The following is a 27892-nucleotide window of genomic DNA, read 5'->3' on the forward strand; positions in this document are numbered from 1 at the left end:
TGGGCAACACAGGGAGATCTCATCTCTTAAAAAAAAAAAAATTAAAACAAAATTAGCTGGGCATGCTTGTAGTCCCATCTACTTGGGAGGCTGAGGTGGGAGGATCTGTTGAGCCTGGGGAGTTGAGGCTGCAGTGAGCCATGATTGTGCCACTGCATTCCAGCCTGGGCGACAGAGCAAGACTCTGTCCCCCCAAAATAAATAAATTCATATGTGTTCTTTATTCACTGAGTTCATGCTACTAATCAGTCGGAATGGACTTGGAGCTAGTGCTAAGAAATGGAATAATGGTTATGCTTGTCTAGGTACTCAGTTGCTATGACCCACAAGCAGGAGGGTAGAGTAGAATTTAGAAGATAGCAAATTCATAAAGAGACTAATTTTTCACTCCCTGCATTAAACATGTTTAGCTTTTTTTAAAAAAAGCATAATAGCTAGCGAACAAATCCACAGTATTTGATAATCTCACGTTCTTAAGTGTACTCTTTGCTAGAGCTCACTGTCACACTCAGGTATCCTCCTTTGTTGACTCCCTGTGGACTAACTCTAAGCCATGTCATCTAAAGTATCTCTACCAATTTCATCCTGCTCTCAACCATTTATGTTTATCATAAGTCTTCAATTTATGTTGTACATTTTTGTTTCCTTTTCTTAAAAAAATGAACACATTTGCCAAGAATTCTTTGCACAAAGGCATATGCATACTGACTGCATTTTAAACAAAAATATGTTTCTGACTTTTATAAGGCACTGTGTTCTCAAGCTATAAATACTACATATAAATAAAAATGTTAAATTACACAGTTAGGAATAAATTTGGATGTTTTTAATGTCATATAATTCTTGGCAGTCTAAAAAGTAAAAAAATAAAAAATAAAACCTGTGATCCTAGGCAATACAGAGACATTTTATATCAAGGCTGGCACAGTGGCTCATGCCTGTAATCCCAGCACTTTGGGAGGCTGAGGCAGGTGGATCGCGAGGTCAGGAGTTCGAGACCAGCCTGACTAACATGGTGAACCCCGTCTCTACTAAAAATACAAAAATTAGCTGGGCATGGTGGCACGTGCCTGTAATCCCAGCTACTCAGGAGGCTGAGGCAGGAGAATTGCTTGAACCCGGGAGGCAGAGGTTGCTGTGAGCCGAGATCGCGCCACTGCACTCCAGCCTGGGCAACAGAGTGAGACTACATCTAAAAAAAAAAAAAAAAATCAAATATACTGTATAAATAAACACTTTTGTCTTATTGATAGAAGGTTAAAAGGTTATCCTAGAGTATAAATTGCTTATATCTAGTTTACTAAAGAAAAGAATATCCAGGCCTGGCACGATGGCTCACGCCTGTAATCCCAGCACTTTGGGAGGCAGAGGTGGGTGGATCATGAGGTCAGGAGTTCGAGACCAGCCTAGTCAACATGGTGAAACCCCATCTCTTCTACAAATATAAGAATTAGCTGGGCATGGTGGTGCATGCCTGTAGTCCCAGCTACTCAGGAGGCTGAGACAGGATAAGAATTGCTTGAACCTGGGAGGCGGAGGTTGTGGTGAGCTGAGATCGCACCACTGCACTCCAGCCTGGGCAACAGAGCGACACTCCATTTCAAAAAAAAAAAAAAAAGAATATCCAAATGTGAACATTACTTAAAAATTTTGAAGGTAGAGGTTAAATACTTGTCTTTAAACTAAAAATTCAGATGAATAATAAATATGGATTTATATGAGATAAACTTGTTAGAGAATAGAATAAGTAAGTGGGACTCTGTATGTTGATTAAATTAAAACAACATCTAGATAGAATGGTTAGGTGACAAAAAGAAGGCAAATATAGTCCGAAGTATGTAAAAACAAAGGTACTGAGGATAATATAATTTTATTCTCTGGCCAGTAAAACATTTTAGGGTTTCTAAGGGTGAGCTAAAGTGTAAAGGGCATGACTGTTCCATCTTTATCCAGACACACTGTATTTTGATTATCATTTCTATGTTCTGGTTTTCCTTTTCTTTCAATTTTTCAGAGCAGGGTTCCTATATGTTATTAGGTAGAAATAAACTTATTTATTTAAATGTTTCCAGCCTTTCCTAATTGTTGTTTCAACAACGATATCTCCATTCACTGATATTTTTTAAACAAGGGCATTATTAGTGGAAAAATAACTTAGTGGGAGAAGACATTACTGAGTACCTGTAACTTACCTTCTACTGAATTTTATTTAGAATTATCCACTACATTTTTCCTTTCTCAAACTGTTTATTTGGGACATAACTCCTGGGTCTTTAAAAAGTACTGAAATGCTATAGTTTAAAGAGGAAATATACTTGCTGAATTATAATAGGCAAAATCAAAGCACTCTGTACAAGATGAAAAATAACCTCCTTACCTTATGATTTGACAAAAAGCTAAACAGCATTTTATTCAAATGAGATAACATTTCACTCTTTTAAAATTATGTTCTTCCAGCACACCATTAATAAGCAGACTGCAGAGAACAATTCAACTAAACAATTTTCAGAGCGCCTTTGTGCTAATATCTTCAGCTGTGATCAATATAACCATATGCATTATGCTGAATTATGCATTTCAGCTAAAGATAGAAAGGAACTTTCAAAAGCAAGCCCTTAAACACATGCAGTTAATTTAAGCATTAACCAAATGCAAACTGCATTTACATATCCTTCCCCCACATATTCACACAATCTGAAACTAATTTGTACCTTGAATAAAGAGGTGAGTATTCTTTAAAAATAATTTGCCAGTTAGATGAATGACTACAAGAAGCCAGGGAAACATCTTCTGGCAAAGAACACTTGATACATGAGAAGGTAAATGTATGAAGACACTTCAAAGTAAAATTAAACAGTTTCAAAATCTGTAATACAAAATGGAGCTTTCTAAATATTAAAAGATTTTCTTAAATAGACAGTTTCGGTTTTTTTGTGTATTATTTCCTTGGAAGAAATGGTTAAAGGCTGTAATATTTTTCTTATAACCCATTGTAACATTCCCACAAAGAAACGAAAACTTAAATCCTTAGACTTGCAAATCTGAGGTATTCAAACAAAAATAACTGGAAAGTAATAGTTGTATTAAAAGTAAAGATTCAGTTCTAGCAATTTTTCTTTAGAAAATAATTGGATAAATGTGTAAAAATTTGTGTGGAAAGATACTGTTTTATGATACTTAAACTGAAGCTATTTAAATATTCAATAGAAGATTGTTAAATAATCCATGGTACATACACACACTGGAAAACTGTAACAGCCATTATAAATGATTGTGATGTAGATTTATATTAAGGAATGATTTTACAATATAGCAAAAAAAGCACATTATAAAACTACATCTATCTAGAAATAACTCTGAAAGGACATAAATCAAATATTAGCAGTGATTATTTTGCTAATATTTTGTGGGTTGTGGGATTGATTTTTCTAATTTACATACTAGACTTTTTCATAATGTACATGAGTTATGTTTATTATTAAAAAAAAATTCCCAAACGATAAAAAAGCCACTAAAAAAGATGAGGAATAAATTAGATAAATTAAAATAACTTAAGAACTGTAATACTTAGTAAGAACCCTCAGAATTAATTCAACAACAATAAACAGGTCTAACAAAAAAACCAAGATTCTACCCCCCTTAAGAAAAGCTTCTTTGCAAAGATCAGTTCAGATATCCAAAAGATAACAACAGCTTTAGGATTCTTGATATCTAAGTAAACACAGAAAGCACAGAAATAAAAACGGTTTATTTCATTTCCTTTCCCTTTAAGAATGGGCAATTTATCTGCTCTTGGAAAAGAGAGAGGGAATATAGAGCACTTCCACATTTTTACCTAAACAATAATTTATTGAGCAATTACTAAGGCAAAGCACTCTGTTAGGTATTTGATACTGCACGTTAAAATCAGGAACTGTATGTATTTCTGACATGAAAACTTAAAAAAAATCCACCCGGTCAGAAAACCTGTCATCACCATTTTATTCCACTCACAGTCTTCTAGAGAAAAAGTCATAAAAAAAAAAATCTATCATCAAATGTAGTCACTTGGTGAATAAACATTGCCCTAGTGTGTTTCATTGAAATTAAGACTCCATTGATTATAAGATGTGTTCCAATTTCAGACTTGCTAAAATGTGAAAAAAAGGTCACACTGAAATTTAAAAATGCCATCACTTATAAGATGCAACTCAATATTAGAGATGTTAAAATATGAAAAGATAATGTTCCTTATAGTCAGTGAAATATGGCATTGTGGTCTAAATAAAAACATAAGAATACTAACTAGAAACGTAACTGTTTTTTAGTGAGTATGTATTAAACTTTTAAACATTCTCATGCAACTGAATTGCAAGCTTTCAAAAGCAGCAACCTTCTTAGCACATGACTCGTTTTATCTAGGGCATGAGCAAACAGATAACAACACTTAAAGCAAATAATTCATTTCCCCTATTGTGCATTTGTGTGTATATCTATGTGTGTGTAACACAGTAAAATTCAGACTTCTTTAATTATAATTCTTTTACTTCTATGAGATCTGTTACTTATACTGAAACTTATTAGTGATTATTTTAGCATGGGGCACAAAACTTTCTGGTATTTAAGGTCACTGTCACAAAGTAGAATTAGACATCTCATCAGAGATTTTCCCTATTCGAACTCTCAAAAACGGCAAGCTACTGTTTCTGCCACTCTCTGTCATCTTACACCAGTTTTTGTGCCATTACACTTGCCACCACCTCACATATTACATATTTATTTAATTGTTGTTAGTTTCTCCCTATTAAATTCATATTTCATGAGGGAAAGACTTTTGTTTCTATTCATTGCTGTATCCCCAGAAATTAGAACAGTACCTAGCACTAACTGGTGCTCAATAAATACTTGTCAACTGTTGAGTAAAGAAAGGCTCAGAACTTAGGAAAATTGAACAATTAAAAACAACCTAAATAAGAATAGCTATGAGAAAAAGCAATTCTTTTGGCATATACACTAGGCTGAGTATGAGAAATTTTGAGCAACCACTGAATTCATGAGAGTGGATGACTGTGTCTGTCCCTCATACATCGCGGGGATACTGGCAAACAGTAGGCACCAGAGTAAGTACTGACTGATTCAATGAAGAAACATTAGATGTCTGAAATGAGTAAGGCAGTGGTTATTTCAAATGTACCTCTTTCAGTTTTTAATCTGTCAAGGATTTCAGTTTTGTCTGTTAAGTCAGACTTCAAGGCAGTCTCGAGCTGAGCAATCTGCACTTTCAGCTGTTGCTCCTTTAACTTCCATTGCTCTTCATGGGCAGCACTGAAGGCACTGCAAAACACACGTGACATGCAAGGAAAGCTTGGAAATCAGCTTCAACCGAAAATAATAAAGAGAAAAGCTTTTAGTGGCACAGAGACCACTGTCATCATGTCTTAGGAATTAAGTAAACATATGCTGGTCTGCTGCTGTTGAAACCAAGGCGCCTTTCTCAGGCTGCGGTTAGGGAACATGAAAGAGTTTGTGGGATGAGCAAAGGAACTGGCCTTAATTTAGAGCTCTAAAGTCAGAAAAGTTGGCAGTGTGCAGCTTTTGTGGGACTAGTAAAGGAATTCAGATACTGTACATACTCCAGAGGAATCCACAATTCCAAACCTCAGCAATTGACATCGGACAAAACCATTCTCTCCCACATACAAACCTCTTAATACAGAGAAAATGGACTTTCCACCTGATCTTTAATTCTGTGAAACTTTTAAAGAGTCTGTGATAATAACACGTTCACAAAATATTGGCCACAAAATGATAGCATATTGAACCACCAGACAATACCTCCGATATTGATTAAGAAGTAGTGATAATATAGTTTTTGTTAAAAAACAAAAAACAATAGGCTAAAAACAGTTTTAGTTGTAACACGATTGGAATGAAAACCAGTGCTCTGTGCCTGATAAGAATGACGAAAATAGAATTACTATTCCTCAATAAAAGTACAGCAGTTTAAACCATGGTTAAAATTTGCTAATAATCAAGACCCAGCATATCAGAAGAAAGAACCGGTTGAAAAATAACTAGACAACGTACAGAAAGTGTACAATAAACATTCGTTTATGCCAGTGGTTCCTAAACGCTGACCTAAATACTGGTAGTAGGCCACCTGCTACGTAAGGACACTTAGGGAGATTTTAAAATGAAGATCCCAGGGCCCAGGTATTCATATTTTTAGAAAGCTCCCCAGATGATAGCCAGGTTTTGGAAAAACTGATCTTGATCTTAATTTCAGCAGAAAACCATTATCTATGAAGCTGGATATGACTGAATAATCATCAGCAGCTTTGACCATTCTACGTATTTTAAGCCCAGTAAATACAACAAAAACTTATAAAATCTGGTTTTATACTGATGATGAAGTAAATGGAAAAGCAACATATTACTGGAAATTGCCCTTAATGTTGCTCCCAACTAGTCTTCAGTTTTTATCCCAAAAAAGATACTTTTCTGGGAGGCATAGCTTCTCAAAAGAGAAACATTGTGTATTCATTTCACATTTTGAATATTTTACTGCCTTTAAGATAACATGACCTTGAAAATAAATGGAATTATGGAAGCTTCTCTAAATATGACATCTGTTTCTTCTATTAGTGTTCTCATTTCACTTACGGAAACTTAACAAAATATAGGATCTATATACCAATTATTTAAGTTGATTTTATCAAACGTACAATGACCAAGACTTTAATGAAATCCAAATAAAATATGTATTTTAAATACTAAATTATATTCCTTTTTATGTTTGTTTTTAAAATAAAGAACAAATATAATTTCTATGTATGGCCAAATTGTATATATCAAACACATCCACATATATACATGAATGTGAGTACATCTATGTGTGTGTGTGTGTGTGTGTGTGTATATGTATATATGTATGTATGTATATGCGTCTTATTTTATTAAAAACATGTACCACCCGGAAAAAAAAATTAGCATGATGAAATAGGCACAACATACATTATATCAGACGCCAAAAATTAGAAACAGTAGTGTTCCAATAGCATTAGTACCAGCAAAAAGATCACCAACAGCTAATCTGGCAGAAACATCAGAAGCTGTATGTGTTTAAATTAAGAACAATTTAGCGGCCTGGGTTTTCCAAACCCACAAAATACTAGTGTAAATCAGCATAAGTCAATCTGAATTTAGTCCACTGCTATCTTCCCTCTAAATTTAGGATTACATTCCACTGGAGTTTCATGAGAAATTCCTTGTGAATTTACTGTATTCCTCTATGCTTAGAGCCATCTGTGTAACTATAAATGGTGAACCACATCTGGCTCCATTTTCTTTGTAAGGGCTGTATACATGATTAAATCTGCATATGAGAACAGTCTTTGAGAACTTTTTATTCATGAAAATGTTTTTGTATATTGCCTATAGTGACAACTGAAGGGGGATCATAGTTAGTCTTTGTACACATTTCACTGTTACATGATGTTGCAGGACTGATCGAATGTCAGCCTGCAGTGGAATGCCCATTGCTGCTTATGGTCACCGGCAAGTCCACTGGCAGACATGGGTCAGCAAACTGTAAATACACACCCTTGATCAAAAACATGATAAAGATCTAAATAAAGCCAAAGAGTTCATCTGCTTCCTAAGATCTTTCCTTCTACAGAAGAAACTCCATTTGTTCAATGTTCAAGGGCATCCTAATGTGAGAGACAGGAAAGAATATACTCTAAATCATCCATAAAGAAATCCACAGTGGCTGGGTACAGTGGCTCATGCCTGTAATCCCAATGCTTTGGGAGGCTGAGGCAGGAGGATGGCTTGAGCCCAGGAGTTCAAGACCAGCCTAGGAAACATAGAGAGATCCCATCTTTATAAAAAATAAAATTGAAGACCGAGTGTGGTGGCTCGTGCCTGTAATCCCAGCACTTTGGGAGGCCAAGATGGGCGGATCACTTGAGGTCAGGAGTTCGAGACCAGCCTGGCTAACATGGGGAAACCCCACCTCTACTAAAAATACAAAAATTAGGCAGGTGTGGTGGCACACACGTGTAATCCCAGCTACTCAGGAGGCTGAGACAGAAGAATCGCTTGAACCTGGGAGGCAGGGGTTGCAGTGAGCCAAGACCATGCCACTATGCTCCAGCCTGGGTGACAGGGTGAGATTCTGTCTCAAAAAAAAAATTAAAAAATAATAATAAAATTAAAAATTAGACAGGTCTGGTGGCACATGCCTGTAGTCCTAGCTACTTGGGAGGCTGAGGTGGGAGGATTGCTTGAGTCCAGGAGGTCGAGATTGCAGTGAGCTATGATTGCGCCACTGCCCTCTAGCCTGGACAACAGAGCAAGATCCTGTCTCTCTGTCTCCTTTTTTTTTTTTTTTTTAAATCATAGGTACTTTATTTAGGGCCTAATGAAAATTAAATTCATATTTACATCAGGATATTTCACTTACTGAAAGAAGATGATGCCCCAAATGTACTTGGAGTTTGATTTCTGGGAAGCATAAGCTGCTCATATTTGATCACATGAGATTTTATGGTTTCTAGAAGGTTATAGGGCACAGATGCTCACTTTACAGAAACAGAACACAGAGCATCTATGGGTGTCAGTAGTGCTCTTTTACATTTTGAGAAGTAGATGACTATCACATAATAAAAACTTGATCCACCCAATTCTTAAAAAGGTTAATATCATCTTAAAAACTAGATGAATACCTTTTAAAAACAGACATTATATTAGTGTCTCTCAAGGAGTTAATACCTCAAAATCACATTCAACAGATTTTTTTGCACCCAGTCTCAAATTAACTGAATCAGCGTTGGATGGTATGGGGGCAGAGGGAGGGGTGCAGATGGATAGGCGAAGAAGCTCTGAAGAGGTGGTGAAATCTACATTTTAATAAGTTTTCCAGGTTATTTGCATACATTATAGTTTAGGAACCATTGCATTTATCAGTTACATGGCCCCAACACTAACTAACTTCAAAAGTGAAGCACAGCATTACTAAATTATAGCATAATAATATAATACTGTATTACATACCACAGTATAGAGTTTCTCTCTGACCCAATAGAAAGATATAATTGCAAAAAATGTATTCTCAACTTTTAAATTGAACATTTATTAAAGTTATACTTACTTCTTGGCAGTGTATCAAAAGTGTTTTAGCATATTAAAAAATGCTCATACTAAAAAGTAACATGAGGGTTTTATCTTCCCACATGATTCTCTAATATGTCATATGTCAAGTAATAAACACATTCAAAATTTATTTGAAAAAGAAAGATGAGAATGCAAACTGCAAATCATATTTTTCTCCTGAAAACTAGTCAATTTTGAATAACAAACAAATGCTGTCATTTTAAAAACATGTTATCATTATGACTAAGCAAACAGGGAGTATGTGCAGTTTTTGATGAACATTAGTTGTTGGCAATAACGAATAACAGTGTCATGAAACAAAAGAGCTGTAAAGAATCTGAGAGACAATGTAGACTTTTGTCGAATTTCTCCAACTATACTTCTAAAATGTATCATATATTTCAAAAACACTATATTAGAGAATTCTGTAGTTCTGTTGACTATTATGTGTGTTTGCTGGGTTTTGTGCTTATGTTACATTAATTTTTCTTTTGACATTAAATGTTTTGACACTCATTACACACATTTACTTCCATATATCTCACATAAACTTCACGTGTGAGCAGCATAATGAAGTCTGCTTTTAGTGTGACAGGAAAAAAATGTTAGTGCAAGCATAAAACACTGAAAAAAAAAACCCTTCAAATTTATACTCTTAGATCATCTTCTAATATGGAAAGATAAAGTTTTATGGTGGGAAAGTAAATATGAGAAAAACATGACTTTCTCAAAATTTCATTTATACATTATTCCCAGGTAAGTTTGATTTTTTTTATTCCAAGTAAGTATGTTCAGCAAATTTTCAAACTGGGGAGAAGTAGAAAATTTGGAAGTAATGGCCATATGGCACTATTTTCTTCTATTTAGACTGTGTAAATTATTTGAAATTACAAGATACTGAAGACATATGTAAATCAGTAAGAATTTCTGGATGTATAACAGTTCTGTTATTCCACGAATGTTTCCCTTCCACATATGCAATTTTCCAATGCAATTAAAATCAGATAGTGAAGCATAACAAAAAAAGAATTCAAGTTTTAGAGTTTAAAAAAATCTGGGTTTTAGTTCTAAACTAGAGTCTCAGCAATGCTGTGTGACTCTGCACAAGTCTTAATTCTTCTGGAATCCCAATTTCCTCATTTATAAAAGAGGGATGATATCTTCTCTAATAGGGTACTGTGCAATTTGTATACTGACATTTAAACTTTTCAAACACACATATGATTTTAACTGGTGTCTGAACCTACTGTTGGTAACCCTTAATATAATCAGTCACTGTACAAAGATAGTCCCCACAAGTGGGTAAATAACATAGATGATACAAACTACTGAAATAATGCCTATGTTAATTTAGGTAACTTTCCAGAAGTAAATCAAAATAAAAGCCTATCCCCACACTCCTTGGGTATAATTTGTTTAATTTACAAAATGTAAATTTAATTTATAAAAAATAAGACAAAGAGCTAAAAAGTTAAAGATGCACTTGTAGCTCAAATGGTTATTTTCTGAGGTTTCAGCACATGACCAGTAGAAGTGGCTGTTGAATATCAGCTATAACATATGTATTTAAGTATATATTACATTTGCTTTCATGTAAACCTGTATTTATCATTTATCAGTATCATATACTAAAAAGACTTAAAATTACACACACAGACACACACACACACAGATATCTGTATCACTTAACCAAACTTAGATGTGGGGTATAATTTTGTTTCTAATACTACCAGAAGGGATTAATTTCTAAAATACCATAATTATGAAGTAGATTAAGAAACAAAATTGAAGCAGCCCTTTAAAATGTATCTTGAGATAAAGATGCTTGTGTTTCTCTTTATAAGGAACAGAGACAATTGTAAGTGAACACCTTTGCTTTTCCCTAACAGAATAACTCTCAGTTAATAAGCTGGGGAGTCTAGGAAAGAGACCAAAAGAGGTTCAAATACAAGCTCTATTACTTTATACATTTAAAAGGTATGGGCTGGGCGCAGTGGCTCACCCCTGTAATCTCAGTACTTTCGGAGGCTGAGGCAGGAGGATCACTCGAGCCCAGGAGTTCAAGATCAGCCTGAGTAACATAGAAAGAACTCGTCACTACCAAAAAATTAAAAAAATTAGTCTGACATGGTGGCATGTGCCTGTGGTCCCAGTTGCTCAGGCTGCTGAGGTGGGAGGATTGTTTGAGCCCAGGAAGTTGAGGCTGCAGTGAGCCATGATTGTGCCACTGCACTCCAGCTTGGGCGACTGAGACACTGTCTCAAAAAAAAGAGGTGGGAAGTGCCTCTTAATGTTACTTAATTTTGCTTCATCTTCCTTGTCTGCAAAATGGGAATTTATAATACATACATTTCTGGGTGCTGTGAACAATTTATAACAATAAATGTAGAGTATCCAGCACGGTGTCTGTTAGTTTATAGTTAGTGTTCAATAAATGATAGCAGTTTACTGGCAACAAAGTGATATGGTTTTCTTAGTAGTGATAGGCTACTGCTCAGGTTAAACAACTTATTACAATGCCTTTAAAAAGCTTGTATTTCCTTTATACAGTTTGAATATTTCTTGCTATCATTTGTTGCTAATTCTTTGATCAACATGATCTATTCTGACAATAGCAAATGCTTACATATAAAAGAGCTCAAACAAGACAATGAAAGAACACATGGAATCACGATTTACCTGTCATAAAGTTTATCATAGTTTTCCTTTAAAAGTTCCCGTTCCTTTTCCAAATCATTAATTCTATCCTGCAGCTAAAATGAAAATAAAATTACATATTAAGTAAATATTATATAAAACCACTTGGGGGTAAAAAAAAAACATTAAAAAACTCTATATGAGAGAAGGTTAACATGTTTTAATCTCGATTGCTAAATGGTAGCTGCTAACCAGACCACTTATATTGTCTGCATTGAAGTCAGCATTGATTTTTCCCAAGTTGTTAAATAAACGTGAAATTAATATTCCTGTTTTAATTTAGTAGAAACGTATGCACTGCTTTATGCAACATGTGCCAGAAGTCATTAAAGAATATGTTAAGAGCTTGCTAAGTCCCAGGAAACATAGTATTTTTTACTTTTTACCATGATAACTTCTGTCATTATATTCATTTTGTATTAATTTACAATTAGCCCATAAAAAATTAAAAGAGTTAACTTTTTTTTAGGTTCATGGTTCAAATTGTATTGTTAATCACAATTTACTCTGAAGATACAATTTCTCACATTATCTGAAATTTATAAATAGCTACTAGCACCTTTTGTGAATAAATGAATAAACAAACTTATATACTGTTTTAGCCCATGAATAGTATTTTCAGAAATAAACGGAGTAATAATTACATCCCTATGGCTAAAATGTAGATTTCTGTACTCTAGTATTTATTTTTAAGTTTTATTCATAAGTATATTTTGCAGTCACAACTTTTTCCTGTGGATCAGATTACTCCTAACTTTATTTCCATTTTCAAAATTCTCTTTTGATGCTAGTATGAGACAGTAAAAGATTCTCCCAAGATCAGAACAGAATGCAGGCATCTTATTTCACTTCCATTCTCCTTGGGAACAAACTTAACAGGCTACATAAAATACTACGATAATAGGAAGATGAGTTTTCAAAGAACTCTCAAAAAAAATTAGATAATTTCACAAAATTACTGATACTGCAGAATACAACAGCCATCTCCTCAGAAACAGATACAGTCCTGTTATTTTGTTTCAGTATCTCAAATGATTAATAAGCTGTTACGGTTGAGAAAGTTAAGTTCCATAGGTAATCTGGCATCAGTTTCAAAATGCTGGTTTCATTTTACTCAAGGATCTTTAATCCTCTGGGTAAACAGTGGATCTTGCCACATTTGCAAGTACAGTTAAACACTGATTTGCCATTCATATATTAACAACTATATTTTGCTGTGCTCAAAACACCATGTTATAACTTATAATTTTAAATAAGTACAATTTTGAAATATCTCTATTTTACTTTTTCAAAACAGTTACCAAGAAGTTGTAATGCAACAGATGGCTAAACTCTTTGGGAGCTTACCTCTTCTATTCTTCTTTCAGAAAACTTCATAGAATGTAATTGTTTCTCAAGACTGCAGCATTTTAAACGCTGCTCTTTAAGTTGCATGTTTAACTCATCCCCATTTGCCATCAAAGCATCGTGGCTGATTCTGAGAGTTCTTTGCTTCTAAAAGATAAAAAGAACATCTTTCAAACATTATTTTTGACTAAATGATTACAATTTGACTAAATGATTTGACTAAATGATTACAATTCTATAAATGAATTTACTCCTGAAGTTCACCTTATACAGATTATTTTTTACATAACAAATGATGTATATGTGCTACTTATCCGTAGCAGACACTCTGAACATGTGTGTGACATGAGGAAGAAAATACAGGGTTATCCTAGCATAGAGTCACATATTTTATTTCCTCCTAGTTTTTGACTTATTGATGGTGACCAGCAAGTAAATTCGTTTTAACAATAACTTTTTTTCTTTTTGCTGTGGTTACATTGGTTGGACATGCTGTCTAAAAATGCTGTAGCATGGGTCAAAAATGCTGACCATAGATATTCGAACTGAAGGGATTCGCTGCCACATCGTATAAATAGCCTTGAATGGTCAGCTTTTAACATACAATTAAGTTAAAATTTCCAATTTAGTAAAATAGTTATGAACTTTTCAAAAATGGTCTATTTATGACCATGCTGTAAATTCAATTTTATATACTTTAATGTCACATAGTTTTTTTTTAAATAAAAAAAGGTAAAGTCTTTTCATATAGACCATATAACCATAGCATGCAATGCCTCACCTGCTAACTTAAATCTCTCAAGTCCCACTGAAGTTTTTCTTCACTCATTTAAATGAAACATGGCTATTGAGCCATTCAGGTCAATTTTCGTTTATCTTGGTATTATTATAGAACAGTATCTTCAGCCACCTTTTTCTAGGCTCCACACTTCACTGAGGCTGTTGGGCTTAACCTCTCAATTTTTTACCCTATGTCAACTTCCAAAAGAGCTGCCTGTACTACAGCAGACACCTGTTATTGTTGGTATTTAAACTAATACCTGGGTTCACTGTTAAATAGAAATCAAAATTGTCAAAGTGATAAGAGAATGTAAAATCATTTTTCAATTCCTTTCTTAATTCTTAATCTTAGAAATGGCTTTCAACTACAGGGATTTTTAAAATTTCCTTCTTCTAACATCTGTAGATAGCACTATCATTCTCACTCTCTCATCAGTCTCCTCTTTTACAAACTCTCATATTTATGCAGAAGTAATTACCACTTGGCATTTAAAGAGGTTCCTGCAGGATGGAAAACAAAATCCCCAGAGCATGGCTGAAAAATATTTAACTATTGAATTCAACAGTGAATTTACGCTTCAGATGACCCTTTGCTTTGCATCAATCTACTGCCCTCCTTGTCTCGGGACTTCAAAGAAAGTATTACTTCACATAAATTCTGCTCAACTGGAATGTCTTGGAGTTCATTAATTCCAGAACCTATGTTAATTATGCAGTGCCAACAAATAGAAGCCCTCAGATGGCATATTCCTGTGGGGTCACAGTCCTTGTTAAAACAACCATGGGCATAAAGAATCCCAAGTATTGTCAACCTGAAGGGTTAAGGTTTAAAATAAATACACTGATAGTTGACGTTAAGAGCAATCAAATATTTTCAGGTAATGGTAGTGACCAAAAAAGAAAAAAAATTCAAATCAAAGAAAGTTTTAACAGAACATGATTACTGACCTATTCATTACTTTGGTCTATTGCCAATAATTTTATAAATGCTTAAAATTGAAGATATATGCAAATATAGCAAAACTTCAGTGCTATGTGTCCATAATAAATTCAGATAAAAGGAGTTAAAAATAAATTTCCTTGGTAGAAGATAATTTATAATAAATATGGTTATTATTTTAAGATGACACAGATATTTATAAAAAGTCCAAGCAGTTAATTATTTCTTTAGTGCTTGAGTTATAAATAATAAACAATATATTAAGGGAAATGATACACATTTGTGAATACAAAGAACAATCCTTCAAAATTACGTTCTAGTGTTATGATCATTCTATGTTAAAAAAACAACTTGAATACTACTTTTGAATCCTCTGCATCTCTGTAACATCGTAATAAAATAAATTATCACTGTACCTCTTGAAGCTGAATAAATTTTCCTTCCATTGCTGAAAGAGCATTGCTTTTCTCTACTAGCTGTTTATGAAGCTTAATCATTTCTACATTGTCCCGAATATTTGACCTTCAGAGTTGTGTTTAAGAAAAAGAGAGACAGAAGTAAAAAACGCAAGTTAGAAGAAAATCTATGGTGGAATCACAATTTTTCAATTAATGTTACATAGAAAATGTTTATATACTTGTACATCAGTCAATGAGGTTTTTGGATTATTATAAATGCAGGACAGATTAATTATTTAAAACAAACCAATAATCATTCCTGAACTTTCATAACCTTGAACTCACAAAGTTTGAAGGGAGCCCCCAAACTTCATGACTATGTCACCTCTACAATTGATAATATGGATTTAAAATCATTTTATAGTATCCTGAAAGATGGCACAAAAACACAATAGTTTTTAGTATAGCAATGGTACCATTACCAAACTTCACACTTATTTTAAGGAGGACTATCATGCTACTTTTCCCTAAATGGAAAATATGCAATACAGCCATTCATCTTTCTACAACTCTCTCGACGCAAATGGCATCATAAGATTACCATTTATTGGAGTTTCCTCTTGGAGTTTTAAACTTTTCAAAATATTTGCAAAAAAAGTGACTTAGCATTTTATACTAACAATGCCCAAAGCTGGCATTTAAATATGTTGCAGATGTGCCTTTAGCTGTAAGAGATCATTTGATGTCCACAGGGTATATAGAAACCTTATATGTCACAATACTATTTTGTATTTTTCCTACTGAGATTAAAGCAAATGTAGAATTTAACAGGAAGATCTTGTTAAAGGTTAATCATAGATCTAAATGAGTACCTGTTTTCAAAAGGCATTTATTTTCTTGACAGAGAAAAGTTCCTTAATTTAATACATTTTATATTAAAAAATATTTTGTTAATTTTGAAGCTTCATTTCAGAGTTCACTTTTAGGAAAAATAAATGTAAAACATTTAAAATCAGAGTTCAATATTTAAAGTAAGAGATTTTACTTTTAGAACTTATCTAGTGTACACATATTGGAAAAATTGTCATAATGCCCTACTGGAACCAGAAAATGGACTACAAAGCTCACACATCTGTAAACCAGCTGAGGACTTGAAATACTTAATTTTCCTCTTTGATATTTGAAAGTTCATTGTATTTTGGCATTGGACAGTTAGTTGTCCTCACACAGAAGATAAACAAGCCCATGAATCCAAATTTTGCCCAGGGTACAGTCTTAACACAATGTTAAAATAATTATATGTCTAAAACATGTTATCTAGTAGTTCTGAGCACATATTCAACAATATACTCACTATTATTCACTCAGTATTACCTTTAGCCACTAAAAATACATACACATATAATATAAAGAGAAAAATACATCTTAAAGTCTAAAGAAAATATTCTTTTTTTTCATATTTAGAAGCCAAAATATAATTTACTTATTTGCCCCAGAATTACCTGGTTTGACCACTCAGCAGTGAATGACATTTATTGATATGTAAGGACAGAATGTGATTCAAATAATTTAAAATCTTTTCATATATTTCCAGTTGTCTCTGATATTTTATTTTTGTTTTAAAGTATGATAATTTTTTTTTTTTTTTTTTTTTTTTGAGACGGAGTCTTGCTCTGTCACCCAGGCTGGAGTGTAGTGGCGCGATCTTGGCTACTGCAACCTCTGCCTACTGGTTTCAAGAGATTCTCCTGCCTCAGCTTCCTGAGTAGCAGGGACTACAGGCGCGTGCCACCATGCCCAGCTGATTTTTTTGTATTTTTAGTAGAGACGAGTTTTCACTGTGTTAGCCAGGATGGTTTCGATCTCCTGACCTCATAATCCACCTGCCTCGGCCTCCCAAAGTGCTGGGATTACAGGTGTGAGCCACTGTGCCCGGCCGCAGTATGTTGATACTTTTAAGAAAATTCAGATATATTTGAATAATAACCATTAATTATAGTAACACAATTAAATCTCTATAATCCATTCGGGCACATAGGGTGATAGAAATAACAGCTTTTAAATTTAAATTTTTTTGTAAGGCAGAAACCAGTAAGCATATGTCAAAAACTTTCAGTGGTTTAATCGGTGGGTGCTTTCCTGAATATTTTCCTAAACTCCTTGGAGTTTAAACTTTTCAAAATACTGCCAAAAACAGTGACAGGGTATTTTAAACTGGTAATGGCCAACAGGTAGGTATAAATACAACTTACGTAGTATTTAGACAACAGCAGTAATGTACTTTAAACAATACCTTAAGTAACAACGTGGTATAATAATGTTGTACTTCAAATAAAAAGTCAGTTTGCTGCAGAGTACACCTTTCCTGGGAAAATGCTAAACTTGTAAGTCTTTAATAATTACTTTTACGTATCAGTTTTAGGGGCTTTATTATTATGACTTTATTTTTTTTTTCATGTAACAATGAGAAGAAGAGGATAATCTGTTAAACTAAAAGTGCTAGGTCAGTGATAACATAAAAGTTCAAATCAGCAATGTGATAAATGTGGTCTAGCCTTTAAGAAGATGTGCAATAAAAAGTACTTCAAACCCGACAATCAACTCAACATTTTTATATAGATGAAATATGGTACAAGAATAATGGGAGGAAGTAAGAGAGAAAGAGGGAGGGAGATGTCACAAAAAGATGACAAGAAATGTGAGGAGGATGTTGTAGGCAAGACGGAGCTAGGGTGTTTAGCTAAGTGACCAGTCCTAGACCTCTGTGCTTGTGGAGCAAGGCCTCAGGTTGGTCTTTGAAGAATAGACTTAGGGCTAATTTTATGAGTAATATTTTAAGTGACCTCCACACAATATTTTTTTGCCCTCTTCTACACACTATGACAGGAATACCAAATCTTCAGGATGATGACACTCTAACAGAAAGAATAATGCATCGTAAAAACATTCAGACATTCAGATGAACTCTTGACAGGCATGGACCAAATCACACATGCTGCATTACACATGGTGAAATGATCTGCAAACAGATATCAAGCATACTAATTAAGTGCTTTGTAAAAATAAATTTCTCAGAATTTTCATCAAGGATTTTGAAAAAGTCAGGAATGATTAAGTTGAAAAATGCAGTTTCTTTTCTCTTTCCTTTTTTTTTTTTTAAAAAAAACATGATTTTAAATCATGATCAAATCTTATAAAACTATGAGAAGAGTTGCTGGCCCATCTCTAGATTAAAAACAAACTGAAATAAATTAGATTTCATGTCCAAAAAAAAGTAATCCAGCTCAACAACCTGTGTGCCAAGTTTCTCTCATATAATTTGAAACAGTCAAGCAATAAACTCTGAAAAAGGAATTTCTAATGGAAGCCTTGAAAACACTTGACTCCAGCTTTGCTACTGGGTGCCATAATAAATCCAGAAACCTAAAACCTCAGATACACTGGAGAAGTAAAAACTTTCAGCAGAGCTATGTAATGTATAGTCTAATATGAAAGCTTAAGAAGCAAAAACTTTGCTCCAGTGAAAGTTTCATATACTTTATTCCCCAGGCATTCAACTCCCCTCCCCCACCCTTTGCCAACATTTCATTCCTTGCTACCATATTATGAAAGCTAAAAAAAAGCTTCCTGAATTTTTGAGATAAAAATGTCATAGTATTTAACGTCATTTAGAAGAGAAGGCTTTAAAACACAAAAGCTAGGCTATGAGATTCGGGGAAGTAGTTAGGTCAAATATTTACGAGATAGAATGGAGAGACTGTTTTGAGTAATAGTTACAGGCTGACCAAATTTGAGGCATAAGGTTGAAAACAACCTTAGGGTTAAAAAAAGCGCTCTAGATTTTCTTTTCAAACAGTGGCAGACATTCTGTAGCTGTATTGTTGAAGGAAATGTAGGTCATTCATAGTTTTTATTAGGGATACACAGATAACAATCACCAGCAAGGCTATCCCCTATGACTAGGGCTACAGAAGGCTGCTAGTAAACTGAATAGAATAAGCTTCACTAAAATAGCTGAGGAAAGTCTATTTGAAAGATAATGATTTTGCTCAAAATTGCTACTTGACTTCATAGGTGAAAACAGTGGTCTCTGATTTAAGATTGCTCAAAGGAAAAAAACTGTCTGTGTATGTTTATTTGCCTCTGAATCATTACTTTCCTGTGGTGTTGGGTCAAACTATAAATTAGAACTCAGTATTTTCTTACTCTTACCACCCACAGGAATGGAGGGGACAGTTTTGTCAGCTCTCTACATGCATAAAATCACACTCAGTGGAAGGGTACTCCCAAAGGCTGGTTGGGAACAGGAAGAACTCAAATCCTGGCTCATCTTCTTACAGGGACCATTTTTACGGTCAAGTTTAATGGATTCCAATTTGAGATTTACAGTAAAAGAAATGGGAATCTGATATTTTTTTCCTTTTTTTTTTAGACGGAGTCTCACTCTGTCACCGAGGATGGAGTGCAGTGTTGCGATCTCGGCTCACTGAACCCTCTGCCTCCCGGTTCAAGTGATTCTCCTGCCTCAGCCTCCAGAGTAGCTGGGACTACAGGCATGTGCCACCACACCTGGCAGGAATCTGAACCTTACAGTCAATATTTCAGAAAGCCCAATAAGAAACATACATTTACTGGCAATGAAGTTGCAAAACTGAACTAATGGTTTTGTGTTGTTTTCATTTTTTGATAGAATTGTGCCAATCCAGTGTCATAACGCAGAAGGAGGGATTGGCATGATACAGGTCTCTTTGATGAATACAAACAGCTAATTTAGTAGGCCAAATCTTTCTGAACACAAAGTCCCTAGAGAGAAAAACAGCTGTTGTTTAAAGGCAGGGAACCATTTACCCATTTCAATCTAATCATTTTACAGTTCAGGTGGCTAACTGAGGCTCACAGAAGCAAAGACTTTGGCCAGAGACCTTAAGTAATGGAAACAACACTCAAATCTCGCTCTAAGAGTTAAATTCTTCCCACTCTTCAAAGTTAAATTCTTCCCACTCTTCTAAGTTTTTTCCTCTAAGATCTTCCTAAGTTTTAATTTTCCCTCCACTATCACGCATACACTCATATACTAGTAACTATTATCTGTGACAATTTCTGTGGTTTGTATAAAGTGGCAGGAGGATATGTTAAGTCACTATCAAGGAAATATCTTAATGTTAATAATAAAAACATGAGGATAAAAGAAATGGTATTTCAGTGTGAAAATTTTCATTGGGTGAATTCTAACCTGTTCAAAATAACAGTCAGAGCAAGGTGAATATATTTTAAAAAATGACAGATCACTCCCCTGTGTAACAAAGTCTGCATGGCTATCCCTGGTCCCAGTTACCCCTCCATCAGAGAACCAGATGTGCCCTTTAAATTAGGGGGTTGGGCAATCAGGCAAATCCAAACTGAGGGACATTCTGCATACAACTGTCAATGGGCTATAAAAGAGTGGGGGACCATTTGAGAACAAAGGATATTTAGAAGACATGATAACTAAATGCAACAACACGTGACCCTCGACTGGATCCTAGATCAAAAGAAAATAAAACAACAACAGCTATTAGAAAAAGACCAAGCTGCAAAAGACATTATTGGGACAATTGGGGAAATTTGGATATGGACTGTGTATTAGATGCTGCGGCTGTATCATTCATTGTTAAGTGTTCTGAATGTGATAGCTGTATTGTGGTTATGTAGGAGGATGTCCTTGTTCCTAGAAGATACTTACCCGCAACTGTACAGAGGGTGAAGTGATGTATGCACCTAATGGGAGTAAGGAAGGGAGCGAGGTGAAGAGAAGGGAAGTGAGGAATGAGTGAAGAGAAGAGAGAGAGAGAGGGAGAAGGAGAAATAGGAGGGAAGAGGAGATGAGAGATGTTGAGAGAAGAAAAGAGGCTGAGTGAAAGAAGGCTTAAGCAAGAGCAGGCCGAGTGCAAAAACAGGCTTGTACCATTCAAAAAATATGCTAAGGGGTGAAAGGTTATGTGAGTGCTCACTCAACTATTCTTTCCATTTTTCTGAAGGTTTGCAATTTCTCAAAATGAAAAGTTGGGCATAACCTAGAGTGCTAGAAAGTAATCTTGTATCTGTGCAGAGGGGAAAGAGTGAGCCCTGAAAGCCAAGCTGTTTCTTATAATGCATGGCGCAAAAGGCCTCTCTGTTGCGAGATTTGACAGTCGGCTGTCCGCCAAAGGGAAGAAGGCAAGTCAGAGCGTCTGAGATACTTATGGGTTAAATTTCCTCCACTGGGACATTATGGCAGTTACATGATTTCTAATTAAGAAGGTAAACACCCTAACATTTATTTTAAAAAAACACTTAGTACAAACTAGTTACACATTTGTAAGAGTATAAATATTTTTGGAGTTGAAAAAGGTCAGTAAATGGTAAAATCATTCTGATTTTAATGTTCATGTACATGTGTTCACTGGTTACTGCTTTGAATTTAATTTAAGACGGCCTTTTTAATAAGCAGAAAATGTGCATTTTTATATTGTTTAAATTTAATATGGATTTTTCTTCAAAACAACACAGACATTCAGGCTACTTGTAAATGATATAAGATTTTTTGCTAATGAGGCATTATGTAGAACATATGCAAAAATCACAACTCACTCTTCCAAAATAGACCACAACAACAGGAAAAAACACGATTTTAATAAAAAAGAGCAGCACTGGGCTTTGACTTCAAAGCAATTAAGGGCTTTGGATAACCAAAAGTTTATGTCAAGCTGATGCCAAACCAAACTGGTCTATTAAACACATACTATGAAGAGTTTCTGTAATATTCTATGAAAAGGCTCTTTGCCATAAATACCAAGCACTGCCACTCTGAAGATTACAACTACGTTAGGTTCATGTTTGAGAACAAGGAGTCCAACATCCAGATCAGACTTCTAGAATTTCAAATCTGAAATAATGTATCCATGAAAGAAAAGTTTAAATATGTTTCCCATTTTGTGATTTTTCTCTACAGTAAATTATACCAAGTTTTATATTCTCCCTAACATTTTTTTCAATAGTTTTCCATTAGTCTCAAAAAAATTGCTGCTACATATAAAATTATAAGCTATGTGTAAACATTTAAAAAAGGCATTGAACATCCTTATTTTAAGCTATTTCCTCAGTTTCAACAACTGTATTTCAAGCAACATGCTATTCACTATAGGTATCTTTCCTTCTAAGCAAATAACACGTAAAATTTCAATTTTATAAGATCAAGTGAGGTAGGGTACACACTGATTTATTTCTCTGGTCTCTGCAATAAAAGTTCCTTTGCCTGTAATAGCCATTTTGTCTCTGCTTTAATTCTTGATGTGACAAAAATAGACTGCTACCGAGTAAATAATATAGCCCCCTAGGGAGGGACTTACCTCTTCTCTGTATATATGTTGGTGTCTCTTGTTGGTAATATTTATAGTAGGAAAGTATGTACCCTTGTCTATCACTCTATTTCTTCTGTTGCTCTAGTTTCAGGATTGAAAGACTTTTGGGTTTCCCTTTCAGTTAACACTAGCTCCTAAATGATTACATCCCTTTGGAAAAGGGAATGGCCAATACAGTGTCCACCTTACACTATAGGAACTTGAGAAATGTAACAGGGAAAGCAATCCTTGATAACCTTGTACTCAGTGGTTCAGTAAGATGGGGACTGCCCCAAGCTTGAGCTTCGCCCCTATATGAATTTTTATATTCAGACAATGTCTTAAACATGGCTGTTGGCATTTACTAAGATCACCATATTCAGTGTTGAGAGGTCTGGTCCTTTAGCACTGTTTCTCACAAGGAACCATTCTTGGTTTTTAAAGTAGGCCAAATCTAAATCTTCTTCCTACAGAAATATGAATAACTCATAGGTATTCAAGCTTACACTTTAGCCAGAGTTCAAATTATATCCCCTAATTTAAATATGATTCTCAAAAATATTCATGTTTCTTTTGTCTTGCACTTAGAAGGGTATATAATGTCACTAGACATATAGGATTTCTCATATAATTTAATTTTACACATAGTTTTTTAGAAATAGAATTTTTAGAGATAACACTAATCTGATAAATCTATGAAATATAAAGCTTCTTATATATTTTTAGCCCACTTTTTTTAAACAAGTCTGATATTAAGCATCCTTTCTTAGCTTCTTCATACATTACCACGTAAGTTTAGTTTGTTAAAAGATGAATAAATTCTGAATCTGAAATGAAAAGCCAGAAAATCTTACTTGGTTTTTCTAATAAGAACCTAGGCATACAAGTATGATATCAAACTTGTTGGAAAGGAGAAAAGTAAGTACAGCAACTAGGTCTGGTTTAAAAAAAAAATCCAGGGAAATAAAAGAGACATAATAACCAAATGCTATGTGTAGACCTTATTTGGATTCCAATTCAAATGAACAGTAGAAGGACATCTTCACAGAAGTTTTGAATATAAACCAGTTATTAGACGATATCAAAGAACTACAGTGATTTTTGTTAGGTGTGATAATGGCATGGTAGGTACGTTTTAAAAAATTCCTTTTCAGACAGAAATAGAGGTTGAAGTATTTATCAGTGAGGTGACATGATATCTGGCTGGGGATAATTCGAAAAATAAATGTGAGGGGATAGATGAAACAAGATTGGTAAGATGTTAATAGTTGTTAAAGCTGAGTGATGTGTATGTGGGGGTTCAATATACTATTCTCTACTTTTGAGTACACTTAGTTCAAAAAAAAAAAAAAAAAGGAAAGAAAAAAATCCAGAAAGGGAAAAAATAACTCAAGAAAGAATATTTAAGAAGATAAAGTATTGTTGAAAGCACAATGTCAAAGCAGAAAATGAATGAACAGGTACTAGGAACCAAAAAATGGCAAAGAAGAATGGGAAATAAAATATCGTACATTATAAAATGTCAGAGATGACAAAAACAAGCAATCCCTATTTAATAAGTGGTGCTGGAAGAACTGGCTAGCCATATGCAGAAAATTGAAAACGGGCCCCTTTCTTACATCTTATACAAAAATCAACTCAAGATGGATTTAAGGACTTAAATGTAAAACCCGAAACTACAAAAACTCTAGAAGAAAACCTAGGTGATATCCAGTTAGAATGGTGATCACTAAAAAGTCAGGAAACAACAGGTGCTGGAGAGGATGTGGAGAAATAGGAACACTTTTACACTGTTGGTGGGACTGGAAACTAGTTCAACCATTGTGGAAGTCAGTGTGGCGATTCCTCAGGGATCTAGAACTAGAAATACCGTTTGACCCAGCCATCCCATTACTGGGTATATACCCAAAGGATTATAAATCATGCTGCTATAAAGACACATGCACACGTATGTTTATTGCGGCACTATTCACAATAGCAAAGACTTGGAATCAACCCAAATGTCCAACAATGATAGACTGGATTAAGAAAATGTGGCACATATACACCATGGAATACTATGCAGCCTTAAAAAATGATGAGTTCATGTCCTTTGTAGGGACATGGATGAAGTTGGAAACCATCATTCTCAGCAAACTATCGCAAGGACAAAAAACCAAACACCGCATGTTCTCACTCATAGGTGGGAATTGAACAATGAGAACACATGGACACAGGAAGGGGAACATGACACACCAGGGACTGTTGTGGGTGGGGGTTGGGGGGAGGGATAGCATTAGGAGATATACCTAATGCTCAATGACGAGTTAATGGGTGCAGCACACCAACATCGCACATGTATACAATGTAACAAACCTGCACGTTGTGCACATGTACCCTAAAACTTAAAGTATAATAATAATAAAATTAAAAAAAAGAAGAAAACCTAGGTGATATCATTCAGCATATAGGCATGGGCAAAATTTTCACAATGAAGATGCCAAAAGCAATTGCAGCAAAAGCAAAATTGACAAATGGGATCTAATTAAACTAAAGAGTTTCTGCACAGCAAAAGAAACTATGAACAGAGTAAACAGACAACCTATAGAATGGGAGAAAATTTCTGCAATCTATCCATCTGACAAAGGTATAGTATCTAGCATCTAGAAGGAACTTAAACAAATTTACAAGAAAAAAAAGCCAAACAACCCCATTACAAAGTGGGCAAAGGACATGAACAGACACTTCTCAAAAGAAGACATCATGTGGCCAAAAAAACATAAAAAAAAAAGCTCAACATCACTGATCATTAGAGAAATGCCAGCCAAAACCACAATGAGATACCATCTCACACCAGTGAGACTGGCGAGTCAAAAAACAACAGATGTTGGTAAGGTTATGGAGAAAAAGGAACACTTTTACACTGTTGGTGGGAGTGTAATTTGGTTCAACCATTGTGTAAGACTGTGTGGTGATTCCGCAAAGACCTATAGGCAGAAATACCATTCGACAAGGAAATCCCATTACTGGGTATATACCCAAAGGAATATAAATCATTCTATTATAAAGACACATGCACACGTATGTTCAGTGAGTACCAGTCACAATAGCAAAGACATGAAATTGACCTAAATGCCCATCAATGATAGGCTAGATAAAGATAATGTGGTACATACATACCATGGAATACTATGCAGCCATAAAAAGGAATGAGATCATGACCTTTGCAGGGACATGGATGGAACCAGAGGCCATTATCCTTCACGAACTAATGCAGAAACAGAAAACCAAACACTGCGTGTTCTCACTTTAAGTGAGAGCTAAATGATAAGAACACATGGACACACAGGGTGGGGGATACAACACACACTGGGGCCTGTCGGAGGGTGAGGGGTGGGAGGAGGGAAAGCATCAGGAAGAACAGCTAGTGGACGCTGGGCTTAATATCTGGGTGACGGGATTATCTGTGCAGCAAACCATCATGGTACACATTTATCTATGTAACAAACCTACACATCCTGTACATGTACCCCTGAACTTAAAAGTTGGAAATTATTAAAAAAAAAGTTTTTTAATGTCATAGATGAAAAGGCAGCAAGGAGACTATCTACAGGACCAACTGTAATCTTATCACAGCCAACAGATTGCAATCCAAACTTGGAATATTAGGGATCTTTTTGGGATTACAAACTGGTACCATATTATGGAATTTACTATCTTTTAAGGTTGAAAAAAGTAATGCTGGACTTACGTACAAGATATGCCAACAGTTGAGTTCTTGTCACCCATATTTCTCTCAGTAGTTATAATCAAATGGTATCAGAACTTCCTGCAATCTTGGCAAATGGGGTAAATGAACAGAGAAAACAAGATGAGGGTGATTTCCACCCATCAGAAGCTGCTTAAAAGCACAGCAGGTTAGGGAAAACTGTCTTTAGACTAGAGTTCTTGACAGCAGTTAGTAGGTCGAGCATAGGCTTATATGAAGAATGTTAAGTAAAAACATGATTTTTAAATAGACTAGATAAACTTATCCTTTTATGGCACATGATAAAGTATTTTAAACTAATTTTGACCTTATCAAAGTGATATTTCTGTTTTAACATACCTTTGATCTGTAGCTTGCTGTTCTCGAAGCTGAAGAAGAGATAACTCAATTTCATTTTCTTTTCTCCTCAACTGAGTTTTCAGGATCTCAGCCAAGTGCTCTAACTCCTCTATCTGGCCTCTTTGTGACTGAATAACGTTTTCTCTGAAATAAAGAGCCTCTGTAAGAACTTGCAGTTTGAGGAAAAATTTTCAATAGTTAAAATCAGTGCAAAGAAAGTTCTTCATGAAAAAGAGCAAGCAGAAGTTAAAAAATTTAGCTTAAGTGCCTCTGCACACAGTGAAATAGTAGCAGATTAAATGTGATAACTTGGAAATACATACGGAATAATGCAAGATACTGCTTTTTATAAGATAATGTCCTAGGCAATGGATTGGACTTTGGTTTGATTCAATTGAGTAAGTATTTATTGTGGAGTACACCTACTATGTATGCCACAATCTGGTCTTCAGAATATTTATATGTCTTTGTTCTTTCATATATGCACATCTGCTTATAACACCCAAATTAACACTTCAGAGAGAGGTGGCAGGAAATTTGCCAAATATAACTTAGTGGTCTCTGGCATGCATTTATCTCTATCATGTCTGGCAGCATCACACTGTAATGAGTCTCAGGAACCGGTATAAACGTTGGCTTTTCAGGTGATCATCAGGTAACAAGATTATGTCTAGTCTTTTATTTTCCTGCAGGCTAATCATTACTGTAGCTGCTATTTAAAATATCCAAAAGGAAACATTTGAAGACCATATTATTCTTAAGCAACTATCTTAAGTATGATACTATGCGCCATGTTTTCTTTTCTCATGAAGTATTGTTACTTTTTGATGATCCAGGTGAAGGCTTAAAGTGGAACCTTACCTTCATTTGTGTAACTCACAGACACTGAAACCATGAGGCTTGGATTAACTAGAAAAGTAAGCTAAATGTGGCATAAGTAACTTTTTTGAAACCATATGATGAAGAATGCAGTGCCATAGAATCATACAAAAACAAAATCTGAAATCCATATGTATCTGATAACTCCAAACTTTTATGCCACTCCCCCAATTCTTTATTTTTTTTTTTAACCAAGAAAAGGGCTAACTGATTCAGGATCTAAAAAAATTATCTGTGATGGGAATAAAAATGTTGCCTCTAAATCTTACAC

At 34.7% G+C, this 27892-nt stretch overlaps 1 protein-coding gene across 5 annotated transcripts in view; it reads right to left on the minus strand.

The window, feature by feature from the left end:
- RPGRIP1L (RPGRIP1 like) overlaps positions 1-27892 on the minus strand; it is a 102995-nt gene that overhangs the window by 61061 nt on the left and 14042 nt on the right. For all 5 annotated transcript variants that reach the window (XM_003822014.6, XM_003822015.7, XM_063598006.1 and 2 more), the window contains 5 exons: positions 26743-26886; positions 15316-15421; positions 13180-13326; positions 11815-11888; positions 5174-5313 (listed from right to left, as the gene is read on the minus strand). In XM_003822014.6, the coding sequence (XP_003822062.1) occupies positions 5174-5313; positions 11815-11888; positions 13180-13326; positions 15316-15421; positions 26743-26886 (611 nt within the window). The remainder of the gene's footprint in view (positions 1-5173; positions 5314-11814; positions 11889-13179; positions 13327-15315; positions 15422-26742; positions 26887-27892) is intronic.

Source organism: Pan paniscus, chromosome 18 (genome assembly GCF_029289425.2).
Source record: "Pan paniscus chromosome 18, NHGRI_mPanPan1-v2.0_pri, whole genome shotgun sequence".
NCBI lineage: Eukaryota > Metazoa > Chordata > Mammalia > Primates > Hominidae > Pan > Pan paniscus.